Below are 13071 nucleotides of genomic sequence, written 5' to 3'. Positions count from 1 at the left end.
CTGTGACCCCCCCCAAGCTCTGGCTGAGACCCCCATGCTCTGGCTGTGACCCCCGTGCTCTGGCTGTGATCCCCCGTACTCTGGCTGTGACCCCCCATGCTCTGGCTGTGACCCCTGTGCTCTGGCTGTGATCCCTGTACTCTGGCTGTGACCCCCCATGCTCTGGCTGTGACCCCCGTGCTCTGGCTGTGACCCCCGTGCTCTGGCTGTGACCCCCGTGCTCTGGCTGTGATCCCCGTGCTTGGGCTGTGATCCCCCCGTGCTCTGGCTGTGAGCCCAGATGGCTGGGGCCAAGGTGCTGCTGAGAAGTGGCCCAGGTGAGCGACGGGACAGGGAGCAGACAGGTGAGCCCAGAGGCGCATGTCAGGGAGAACCTCGGCCACCCCCCCACCCCTGCCCCCTGAGTCTCCCAGGGAGGGTCCCGAATGCCCCCAGTGCCCAATGACTTGCCTTTAAGGGCTGATGACCGTTCCCTGGCGCTCCCAGGATGCGCTCCCAGGGCCCGCGTGCACGCGGTGGGGAGCAGGTCCTCCTGTCTGTGACGCTTCAGCAGCAGGGGACCCGTGGTGCCGGGAGGCGCTGGGTCCAGGAACGTGGACCCGAGGACCCCAACGCTCGTATTAGTGTAAATGGCACGATGCTGGGGCTCACGTCCCCGGGCGCTAAATCCTCCCAGGTTGGCCTTCCGGCCACTTCCGACACTCACTTTGCCTGGAGAAGGTGCGCCCCGGGTGGCACGACCTGGTCTGCGGTGTCCCTGGAGCCCATCCGTTGCAGACGCTGTGGCCTTTCCGGCTCCGTGGGGGAGGCTGAGGGAGCTTCTGACGCTCCAGGGGAACCAGGGCGACATCGGGACCCGGGATCCGATGCACGGCTGATGCTGAGCCCGTGAGAGCTCCCCAGATCTGAGCTCCAAATCAGGCATGTTTTGCTGCGAATAGAGGGTAGGTATGCCGCCTCTTCATGCTTGCTGCCTTACTCACCTCTAGAGCTGAGGCCGTCAACCTGCAGCCGTGGTCCGGGTGTGCACTGTGACGTGCGTGAGCGACCCCCGCGACCTCACGGGGTGGCTATGGAGCGGAGGTGACAGGAGTGGAGGCGCCTCCGCAGGGAGCAGCCCAGGCACCCAGAGGGACACACGCCCGCAGGACAACTCGTGGTTGCCACCAGCCTGTCACGGGCCCGGAACGGCCAGGCCCGCACGCAGGGTAGCCAGCTGGAGCCGGGGCCTCGCAGGGAACAGAGAATCCCCCCGGGGGGAGGGGGTCAGCAGGCAGACCCTGGTCACGGGAGTGGGCAGCACAGGCTGGCCTGGGTGCCTTGGGGGCTGGAGAAGCAGTCCACACCGGAGGCCGCACAGCCGGGTGACGTGCGTCCCCGAGGAGATCTCTGAGGACCACCCGTCCATGGGAAGCACACGAGGGCCTGCCGCCAGCCAGGGCAGGTCTGTGTGGGGCACGGGAGCCTGGCTGCACGAGGCTGGGGCCCAGGGGCAGGGGCTGGTGTCCGGTCCTCGCTCCAAGCCGGGCCAGCCGGGTCTGGACGTGAGGATGTGTCTTGTCAACCTCACCAGAAGGGCTCCAAGGGCTTTGTCTCAGCTCTGTTGGTGAGCGCTGGGCTCCCGTCGCATGCGTGTGCGTGTGTGCATATGTGTGTGTACTGTGCTGGGCTCTGTTGGTGAGCACTGGGCTCACACATGTGCATGTGTGCATATGTGTGTGTGCTGAGCTCCTGTCACACGTGTGTGTGTGCATATGTGTGTGTACTGTGCTGGGCTCTGGGCTCCCATCGCATGCGTGTGCGTGTGTGCATATGTGTGGCATGTGTCTGTACTCTCTCAGTGAAAGCCCACTTCTGTGAATCTGCACGTGCTCCCCCAGGCCAGCCCGGAAAGGAGCCACACCTTTGTCAGGGGTGAGGGCGTATGTGTGCTGTGTGGACGCAGTCTGGTCCCGGGATTCCACACGAGAAGACTTACATAGGGATCGGGGCTGGAACAGCGCAGCCAGGGGGTCAGCCACAAGCACAGAGCAGCGTGTTAAAGTGCACTCTCCCCGTGAGCGGGCAGGTGCCCCGAGCGGGGACGGACCCAGGCTGGTGTGGGCTGGATGCTGTTGGGTCCCAGGCTGGGGGGCGCTGTTGGGTCCCAGCAGATGGGGTGGTCTCAATGGAGGCGCCTCAATCGTTCGGGGGACCCCTCCCATGGGATGGGAGGCGGTGTGACCGGTGCAAGCTCCCGTGGGGTGCAGCTGCCTGCGTGGGCCCCTCCCGCAAGCAGACGGTGGGCACAGCCCTTTCCTCAGGTGGCCTCTCCAGGCCCGCCCGTGCTGGAGGCCGCCTCCCCACCGCGGGCCGTGCCGGCGGTGTCTGTGACCTTGGAAGCCCGTGCTCCGGGCTGTGGCCTGGCCCGGCAGCCGGGGGTTTGCCCCTGGAAGGTTCTGCTCACCTGTTTGCTCGGAAAGGCAGTTAAGAGGCCCCTCTGCCTTTGTTCTGGACAGTTCTCCAAGGTCTCCCACAGAGTGGCTAAGCCCTGGGAGAAACACCGCCTCCCTGCACAAGCAGGAAAGCTTCAATCCTGTGGACGTAACAGGCAGGGCTCCTGGGGGGGCAGGGAGCCCATGTGGAGTGGGGTTCCCGGCCGAGGCTGCGAGGCCACCGCACCGCACGGACCGCCGTCCTCCCCGGGCATCTGGGAGCAGTGGGGTGCTCGTCCCCGAGGCCCATGCAGACACTGCCCCAAACCCCAGGGCTCAGTATGGCACTCGTGAGTCGGCAGACGGTCCTGTGCTTACAAGCCTGGCATGGCCCTCGCTGCACCAGAGCCCAGGAGCCTGCGGGACGAAACCTCTGTCCTCACCGTCCCGGCTCGTTCCCGGCTCACGTCCCCTGGTGGGCCTTCCTCTCTCTTCAGGCGGTGACGTTGGGTCCCTGAGCACTTCTCCTCGGTCGTCCTCACTCTGACTTCGTCCTCCCCTCGCAAGGACCTGGGGGGCACATGGCCCATGGGACAATCCAGGGAAACGTCATCTTACCATCGGCTAACCAGCAAGGCAGATTCTACCTGCAACCCAATCCCCTTTGCCATGCGGCCAGGCGTGTTCACAGGCTCTGAGGACTGGGGTGTGGACATCTTTGGAGGGCCCTTCTCCTGTCCACACAGAGTCTCAGGGGGGGCCAGAAAGCCTGGCACTTGTGGCTGGGGGCTCGTGGCTGGGGCCAGGGTCCCTTCATGTTTGCAGCTTGGTCCGGTGTCCACAACTAGGGTCCTGTCTGGGTCCAGGGTCCCCTGTCTGGAGCTGGGGGTCTTGTGTCTGGGGTCAGGGTCCCCTGTCTGGGGCTGGGGTTCCCATGTCTGGGTCCAGGGTCCCCTGTCTGGGGCTGGGAGTCTTGTGTCTGGGGTCAGGGTCCCCTGTCTGGGGCTGGGGTTCCCATGTCTGGGGCCAGGATCCCCTGTCGGGGGCTGGGAGTCTTGTGCCTGGGGTTAGAGTCCCCTCTCTGGGGCCGGGAGTCCTGTGTCTGGGGCTGGGGTTCCCGTGTCTGGGGCCAGGGTCCCCTGTCTGGGGCTGGGAGTCTTGTGTCTGAGGCCAGGTTCCTGTGTCTGGGTCCAGGGTCCCCTGTCTGGGGCTGGGAGTCTTGTATCTGGGGCCAGGGTCCCCTATCTGGGGCTGGGAGTCTTGTGTCTGGGGCCAGGGTCCCCTGTCTGGGGCTGGGGGTCTTGTGTCTGGGGCTGGGGTTCCCGTGTCTGGGGCCAGGGTCCCCTGTCTGGGGCTGGGAGTCTTGTGTCTGGGGCCAGGGTCCCCTGTCTGGAGCCGGAGTCCCCTGTCTGGGGCTGGGGTTCCCATGTCTGGGGCCAGGGTCCCCTGTCTGGGGCTGGGAGTCTTGTATCTGGGGCCAGGGTCCCCTGTCTGGGGCTGGGATTCCGTGTCTGGGGCCAGGGTCCCCTGTCTGGGGGTCTGTGCAGTATGCAGGCCAGTGTCTCAGCTTCTATGAAAAGCTGGATCCCCTCAAGTGCGTGATGCCATCATGTGGTTAAAAAACACACTGGCAGGTCTAAGCACAGCTTTTTATATTAAAGTTACATGTCAGATACCTTTATATGTGCGTTCAGGTGTCTCTAACGTACACGTTGCAGACGTGTGTGACTTCTGTGTCCCAATACCGGGTCCTTCTCTCGCTGGCTGTCGGCCTGAGGCCAGCTGCTCTGGTCTCATGGGCATAATTGCAGAATTTATCCCCTGAGCCTTTGTGAGGAATTACTGAGAAGAAAGTAGTACTTAGCACAGCGCCTGCCACACTGTTTTCACCCAGGAAGCCCTGCCCGTTTGTGCTTATTATTAACAAATGGAACACAGAGGTGGCCCACTGGATGGCAGCAAGGGGGACGACTGAGCGAGAATTTGGCTGTTTTTCGCCAAGGCCTCAGCGTCGGGCCTTCCTGCCAGCTCCTGCTTCCACCTGGGGCCGCATGATGCAGGAGCCACCAGGCGAGGGCAGCTTCGGCACAGAGGCCAGCCCGGCCCCCCTGCTCCTGGGGCCCTGGCCCCCAGATGCCGTGGGCAGAGGGGCCGCACTGACCCCCTGTGGCCGGGACTCCCGGGATGTGAGAGGCCAGGAAGGCCAGCTGCCGGCGACACCGATGGCACTTCGCGTTAGGGTGATTTCGGTTCGAGAACAAAGGGCGTGTGGCTGCGTCATGCCCTGTGGTGGCTGATTCTTGGCCCCGGGGCCTCGCAGGGCTGCAGGCACTCAGGGCGGCTCGCTCACCGGCTGGAACACGGCAAAGGCATCTCGGGATCTGGGGGAGAAGGTGTATCTCACACAGTGTCGCACAGGCCCTGTCCCCTGGCTAAGCCCTGAGTCCCGGCGAGCAGCGTGTATATCAGCCTGACCTGCAGCCCGCACGGTGCTGGCCATGTGGTGCTCCACAGCGTCCGCTGAAGCCATCAGTGACGGCCGATGAACACAGCCACGAAAGAGTTACCAACCCCGAGTCTCCTCTTGTGCGCAGAGAACTCAGCGAACGAGAGAGCCCTTCTCCGTCACAGCTGCTGTCTTTTTCCAAGCTCCCCGAGCCAACCAGCCGCGCCGTCGCCCGAGCGGCTGAGATCATGGAAGCTTCCGTGCAGGCCGTGAAGACAAGAGTCTACGGGAAGCTCAGGCGATCTCAGCCTCCCACCGGTGAGCTCCCCGAGGTGCCCCCCACCCGGAGCCGCGGCCCCCGAGGAGCCGACCCCCGGGCTGGGTGGGGACTTCGAGGGCACTTCTCACTCCGCTGCACACACATGGGGTCCCCGCTCACTCCCAGGACCGACACTTGGCTCTTAAATAAACAGGCTCAGGCAGACGTCACATTGTGTCTGCACTGGCCTGGGAGGTCACTGTTGCTCTGCCGTCCGAACTGAACCTGCCAAGGAGCTCAGCCTCCTGGGCGTCCCGCGTCATGGTGGACGGAGTGTGGGGAGGTCCACAGACCTGGTCAGAACCCGGGGAGCTCCCAGGAGCTCAGGGGCCAGCAAGGACGGCAAGTCATTGCCTGTTACTGGCTCAGAGCCTTGGAGAACCAGGGTGCTCGACCCTGAACTGGGCACCACACCGGCTGCCGGCTTGCCGGGCTGTTGGCAGAACAAAATAGACTTGGGCTCAAGCTGCATCGGGTGAAAGCACCCCGTGGGTGCAGGGCCCTGCGCTGATGGCCGTCGTGACCACGGGCACATTTGTGAGCCCTGGGGTGGGCAACTAGAAGGCAGGATTTTTAAGAAACAAACTCACCCAGACTTTTCCAGTGTGGTGCCACGAGCTACTGGGTCCCTTAATCCGAACTGGCCGTAGACACTTAACCTAAAGTGGTTACTTAGTCTCTACAACAAGACAGGCTTGGCTGAGTCGGGACTCACCAGAATTCTCAGACAGTACACTTACCAGGTTCGACTGACGTCACGGCAGCCAAAGATTCTTCTGACGTGGTTTTGTGTCAAATCGTGGGGCTGAGTGAGGGCTCTGAGGGCTGTAGGCCCCATCCCGTCCCCAGAGCCTTGCTCAGCCGCGGGGTGCAGGGGTATCAGGAGACGGGGCAGAGGGGTTTGGCCCAGGCCAACATACAGAAATGAAGAACCCATTAATTTAGGGAGTTTCCTATGGCTGCCATTGTCAACAGCGTGGACAGGTGTAGACAGTGTAGAATGTGGGAAAAGTAACTGAGGCCACGCGGCCCCTGGGACCTCATCAGCGCGCAGCATCCACAGCTACTTGCAGGCGCCCTGCTTCCCGCCCTTCGCGCACGCTGGTTCCGTCCGTCAGCGCAGCTACGATCGTGGTTCCGTGCGGCGGGCTTGGTCACGCTTCCCACGGCAGAGCGCTTCCTGTTCTGAAGGCTCTGCGCTCACGTCGTGAGCCGCACACGTTCCCGTCGGCTGAGCGGAAAGCGTGGTCGGAGGGTCACTGAGCCGCAGGGACTGCTCGGCGCACGTTGATGGTCAGGAAGCTGGTGTCATTTCTCCCCAGTTTACAGGGTGCATTCCTCCTTGTGTCTCTCTGCCGAATACCTCAGCTTCACGGGTGTCTGGTTAGTCGGCTTATTAAGGCGTTATCTTGAAGATTTGTACAAACCATCTTGGAGAAGTGGCCAGTGATCCCTTCTGCGAGCAGACAACAAAGCGGTCCTGGCTTTGATTTGTTCAATAAGCAGCAACAGAATTGGGGAGAAAGTGAGTAAATAAGAGACAGGTTTCTGGGCCCCTAATCTAGAAAGATTCGGGAGAAGGGATCCAGAAATCAGTGCACAGAGAAAAGAAGGTTCTGTGGATGGACACACGGATGCTGCGGGCACGCCTGACCAGGGCAGGCTTGGAGGAGGGACAAGGACTGCGCTTGGCTGTCTTCCATCACCGCGAGGGTGTGACAGGCACGTCGGGGAGGCGACCCCACTAGGTGGCTTGTGTCTGGGGGCTTGGAGCTCTGACTTGCTTTCCTGAACGATCACAAAGCAAAACCAGGTTTTAACAGGCCACCTGCTGGCGGTGAGAGGCTCAGGGGGATTGTTGAGAGAGCGACTGGATTGACGGAGAAGGAAGCCCTTGCCCCAGCGAACCGCGTGGCTTCCGTGTGAGCCCGAACACAGGGGTCACAGACACCCTGAGAGTGTGGGACAGTGCCCGCCGCATCGGTAGGCTTGCCGCCACAAACGCGTTGCTGTTTCTCCTCAGATGTCCTACCAGAAGACGTGCTGAGCACCATCGCGAACCTGTCCGGATGCCTGCCTCACATGCTGCCCCCCACGTGTCCAGACACCTGCCTGGCAAACAAGTACAGGCTCATCACGGGCGCCTGCACCAACAGGTATTTCCTTCCGGTTTTCTCAGCTGGATTCCGACACGATGAGCGGCCCTCCTGAGGGAGGTGGCAGACCACCCGGGGTCGTCTCCGCCTCTGAGCGCCGGATCTCTCTACCCTCGACCACCTCACCTGCCCACCCGTCCACGGGTGTCCCCTGGATGCCACCCCCGTCCCATCTACCAGTGGCCCCTGAACCCGGCCCCCATCCTGTCCACGGGTGTCCCCTGGACATCTGCCTGCAGGACCGGTGAGGGGACGCCCAGCCCCTGGACAGCAGGGCCCACAGGAGGGTGGGGGAGAGAGTGGCACACAAGCGCGGGGGACAGTGGCGTGGAGGGGAGAGAGCAGGGGAGAGTGTGACGGGGCTGGGGAGGCCCAGGAGCCATGGGTTCAGCTGAGACCAGAACCCGGAAGCACGAGGGCCGAGGGCGGTTCCGTCAGACCCAGACGCAGGGCTGGGTCACGGGCGGAGGAGGAGAACAGCCGCCAGGCACCGGAGGGCAGCACCGCTGCGGCCTGGCCCTGGGGTGGGGGCTGGGAGAAAAAGGCCGTCAGCCATGCGTCCGTTCGTTGGCTCGTTCATTCGTTCATTCCTTGTTTATTCAGAACACTTTGAGCGCCCAAAGAGCCAGGCACCGTGACACATGCTGGGGGATGTGACAGCCTGGTCCTCGCAGCTGACAAATAAGGCCACGGGCCCCAGTGGGTCTGGCGTAAACAGGAACAGCTCCCATTTTTAATACATGAAGGAAAGGAAACGGGGACACCCACGTGGCTGGTCAGGCGGTGGCCGTGCACACGGGGCTGCTGTCGGAGGCAGAGGGTGATGCCTGTGACCCAAGCCATCAAGGACGACCAGATGCTCGGCGTCCCTCCCCCACTCTGCACGCCACTGAGGGCGTCCCTGGGCACCCCCCGTCCCCCTCCCCAGGAGGGCCTGGGCCTCTCGCCTCCGTCTCTGAGGCTCCTTCTGTGGGGGCAGGGCCCCCCTGGGGAGCCCTTGCCAGCTCCATCCGGGGGGGTCTTGTCTGGTGCCTCTCCTGGCCGCACCTCTTTCCTCCGTGACGCCCCGGCTCCTGCTGGCGCTGGCTTTGCCTGGGGTGCAGGCTGCGGAGGGCGGGAGCCTCGGTGACGCCCGGACCGGTGAGTCCTCAGTGCACACGGGAGACACCGCTCATGGCTGCTCCGGGGTGCACGTCTGTGCCGCAGAGACCAACACGCGTGTGCTCACACGGGCCCCGGGTCCCATCAGCTCCACAAGGCTTGTGCGGCCCCCCCGGGCGTGATGCACACGGGTGTGTTCACACCCGGGGAGTAAAGGCTTAGCAGCTATTTCTTTCTGATCCGTATTTTCTTAACTGGGAAAGCGTATTTTCCTTTTGGGTACTTCTGGTTATTTCGCTGAGTTTCTACATCTTTTATCTCAGTTTTGAAAGCAGCTTTGTCGTCAGCAGGAAGCCGGGACTGCTGTTCCTTCGAGGTTCGCCGGTGGTCAGACTTCCCTACGAGGTGGCAGAGTTAAATCGCGGACGTGTTGGCCGTTACCATTGTCATGCTTCCCATTTGTCCTAAATTTCGCCAGTGCTTCTTTCCGAGTTCTTGGGGTTTGCTTCCTGCTGCGGTCTTTCCTCCACACTCGAACTCGGACACGCAGTGGGCGTTTTTGCTTCCCTTTTTCTTCCTTAACCAAGTCCCTTCTTATCCTATAGCTGCTGCCAGGCAGCGAACAGCGGTGCTCTGGGCCTACTGACAGCGGTGCGGTGGCCAGAGCGACCTGGGATTTAACCGTACAAATTCTAAGTCTCCACACGGTGGGTTTAAAAACTCTCCACTTGTACTGGTTTTCTCGCAGCGTAGACCTCATGTGTGTGGGGCGTGGCTTCTAACCTTCCTTTTCCCTCTGCTGAGAATATCCCAACTGCTGGGCTGCATCACGCAAAATCAGCAGCCAAAGTGGAGAAGGATGTCTACGGTCTCTCTTCTGTTTGTGTGACCTCATCGGTGCCACAAGCGTGTTGCTCACGAGGAATCGAGTGCACACCCGTTCACGTGGCCCTTCTCTGCTCTCAGCTGGTCCTCGGGCTCCGGCAGCCACCTGGGTTCCCCGCGTGTGGCGGTGTGGGCATGGGTGCTGCTTGTGTCTCCTACGGTAAATCCAAACGTGACATGTAGGACGTCAGAAATTCACACATGTGCTGTCCAGTTCTGGCTGCTGCGTGCAGCGGGGACCACCTTGATGACTCTCGGAGGCATTCCGGGCTCTATTTCTGTATCCATAAAATGGGAATGATACCGGCAGGGCTGATTTTGAGACGCGTTTCTAGAGGTCCCTGCATGCAGTCTACAAGCTTGGGGACAGTAGGTGTTGCCATGATTGTTACCATGAAATGACCGTTCCACATGTGACCAGTTGGCTCTGGCCGAGGGCACTAGCCACAGAGGGCCAGAAACATCCTTCAATGTGAATTTTCCCGAGAGCAGGGGGGAGGCCCCTACGATCAGGCAGCTGTGATGTATACTGCTTCTCAAGGTGACAGCGACACTCTTCACGGCTCAGGCTTGGTTAACGTCGAGTTAAAGATGGCAGCCAGTAAACCTGGCCCTCAGCCTCTCTAACCATCCGGCAGAGGCATGGAGATTGCAGACGACGTTTCCATCCACACGGTGACAGAGACACAGCCTGTTACTGGATTCGTCTGCTTAATTCCCAGGCCTGCCTGATGTGCGTCCTGCACACGGACGTACAGAGAGGTTGGGACCAGGTTTGCAGGTCGTCATCCTACCAGAGGCTGGCATGCCAGTCTCCTTTACGTGCTAATTCTGCACCAAGCTTCATCCGTGGAGACCTTCTCTCCTCAAAACCCGTGAATTCATAGAGGAAACAATACACTCTGAAGGCGAAACTTGATACGTACATTGAAATTATAGGAAGAACCCCCAAAGATACCTAGGTTTAGTATACGTTCTGGTGTATATATAATTCTCTGTCTTAATTTGCCAAAAAAAGTTGTCAAAAACCAAATTAAGTGTTGGATCTGGCTTTGCCAACATATGTGGCTGTACGAACGCCAGGCATCTGAAGACTCACGTCCCCAGGGCCCTTTTCTTCTGGCCATTTGCTTTGGGGTCATTTTCACACTGACTTTTTCTTCTCCTTTGTGTTTGGACCGAAGGCACGAAATTGCCCAGCGGAGGTGAAACCTTGAGGATCTCAGCGCACTGAGGGAGCTGTTTGTGTCACCTTCACACCATCCTCTCCCTTAAACGCCTGCATTTATCTGCTTGAAACCAGCTGTTAGATGGGTCAGCACCCGCGCTGTCCTCAGATCCTTTACTGGTATTAACACTTGAATCCAAACAAACCCGAAACGGAACAGCACCCCTGACAGGCACAGGCCACCCCCCGAGGCCCCACGGACGCTTGTTAGCCTTTAAGGAAAAGTAGACGGTGCTGGTGTTGGTTTCTTGATGAAATATCGAGGAACACAACGTGGGCACAGATGTCACCACGATAAGTAAGGTTTCCAGAGTTTGGGGAACACATTGAGCACGTACCAATTACGGAAAAGCCTGTTCCTCCGGGAGGGTTCAGTCGTGCCCCCTCCACGGCCCATCTCTCACACTCACGGGTCTTTGCTGCCGCCGATGGGGGAGCTCCAGCAGGGGCCCCCGCACCGCAGGCCGAGATGGTCATGCTTCCAGGCCGGCCGGCAGGGCACCAGGCCACATGGGGTATGCAGGTCAAGTGCACACCCTTGCTGAGTGTCCACAAAGGCACATGAGTGCCCCTGGGCGGTTGTGATAGCCCACAAGCTACTGAAATAGAAAAGTCACTCGGCACAAACATCGCAGCCTAAGCAGTTAACGTCTCATTCACATCTTCTTTCTGCCCGTTGCTTTGCTGGATTATTTGTTTTTCGGGTGGAAGTTTGGTGAGTTCTTTATAGATTGTGGATACTAGCCCTTTGTCCAATATGCCATTTGCAAATATCTTTTCCCATTCTGTTGGCTGCCTTTTAGTTTTGTTGATTGTTTCCTTCGCAGTGCAGAAGCTTTTTATCTTCATGAGGTCCCAATAGTTCATTTTTGCTTTTAATTCCCATGCCTTTGAGGATGTGTCAAATAAGAAATTGCTGCGGCTGAGGCCAGAGAGGTTTTTTCCTGCTTTCTGTTCTAGGGTTTTGATGGTTTCCTGTCTCACATTCAGGTCCTTTATCCATTTTGAGTTTATTTTTGTGAATGGTGTAAGAAAGTGTTCTAGTTTCATTCTTCTGCATGTTGCTGTCCAGTTCTCCCAGCACCATTGTTAAAGAGACCGTCTTTTTTCCATTGGATATTCTTTCCTGCTTTGTCGAAGATTAGTTGGCCATACTTTTGTGGGTCCAATTCTGGAGTCTCTATTCCATTGGTCTATGTGTCTGTTTTTGTGCCAATACCACGCTGTCTTGATGATTACAGCTTTGTAGTAGAGGCCAAAGTCTGGGATCGTGATGCCTCCCGCTTTGGTTTTCTTCTTCAATATTACTTTGGCTATTTGGGGTCTTTTGTGGTTCCATACAGATTTTAGGATTTGACCAACAGGCGCACGAAAAGATACTCAACGTCATTCCTCATCAGGGAAATACAAATCAAAGCCACACTGAGATACCACCTCACGCCGGTGAGAGTGGCTAAAATGAACAAGTCAGGAGACTGTAGATTCTAGCGAGGATGTGGAGAAACAGGAACCCTCGTGCACTGTTGGTGGGAATGCAAACTGGTGCAGCCGCTCTGGAAAACAGTGTGGAGTTTCCTCAAAAAATTAAAAATAGGACTACCCTATGACCCAGCAATAGCACTGCTAGGAATTTACCCAAGGGACACAGGAGTGCTGATGCCGAGGGGCACTTGTACCCCATTGTTTATAGTGGCACTTTCAACCATAGCCAAAGTATGGAAAAAGCCTAAATGTCCATCAACTGACGAATGGATAAAGAAGATGTGGTTTATATATACAATGGAATACTACTTGGCAACGAGAGAGAATGAAATCTGGCCGTTTGTAGCAATGTGGATGGAACTGGAGAGTATTATGCTAAGTGAAATAAGTCAGGCAGAGAAAGACAGATACCATATATTTTCATTCCTACGTGGATCCTAAGAAACTTGATAGAAGTCCATTGGGGAGAGGAAGGGGGAAAAAAGTTACAGAGAGAGAGGGAGGCAAACCATAAGAGACTCTTAAATACTGAGAACAAACTGAGGGTTGATGGGGGCTGGGGGAGAGGGGAAAGTGGGTGATGGGCATTGAGGAGGGCACCTGTTGGGATGAGCACTGGGTGTTGTATGGAAACCAATTTGACAATAAATTATTAAAAAAAAAAATCTCATTTGTAACTGATTGAAAGAGTACCCCTCCAAGCCATTCTTCATGGGATTCCAGTAAAGAGAAACCAACTGTAACAAATCTGACACCTTACTGGAGCGCACACCAATCTCCCCACGCTGACTTATGACAGCTAATTAAACGCATTGCTGTCCCGTGTCGCTCTGCAAATTGAACCACTCCAGTGTGCTGGAGATCAACGAAGGACTGATAATCAAATTATCCCCACCCACTGTCCCTGCAGACACACAACAGTGCCCATCCCGCCTCCTGCTAGGTGCTCCCGAGGGTTCCCGGGTAAGGCAGCCACGATGTGATGGATGCAATAAAACCCTTTTCCCTAAGTCAGGAGCCATGTGGCACCATCAGGAGAA

General features: G+C 58.4%; 1 protein-coding gene across 1 annotated transcript in view; it reads left to right on the top strand.

Annotated features, from left to right (window-relative positions):
- TPO (thyroid peroxidase) overlaps positions 1-13071 on the top strand; it is a 45421-nt gene that overhangs the window by 8532 nt on the left and 23818 nt on the right. Inside the window, exons 4-5 of the mRNA XM_047845108.1 lie at positions 5009-5178; positions 7203-7335. Of these exons, the coding sequence (XP_047701064.1) occupies positions 5009-5178; positions 7203-7335 (303 nt within the window). The remainder of the gene's footprint in view (positions 1-5008; positions 5179-7202; positions 7336-13071) is intronic.

Source organism: Prionailurus viverrinus, unplaced genomic scaffold (genome assembly GCF_022837055.1).
Source record: "Prionailurus viverrinus isolate Anna unplaced genomic scaffold, UM_Priviv_1.0 scaffold_33, whole genome shotgun sequence".
Classification (NCBI taxonomy): Eukaryota; Metazoa; Chordata; class Mammalia; order Carnivora; family Felidae; genus Prionailurus; species Prionailurus viverrinus.
The sequence above is the reverse complement of the archived record's forward strand: the minus strand, read 5'-3'. Positions and strand labels throughout refer to the sequence as shown.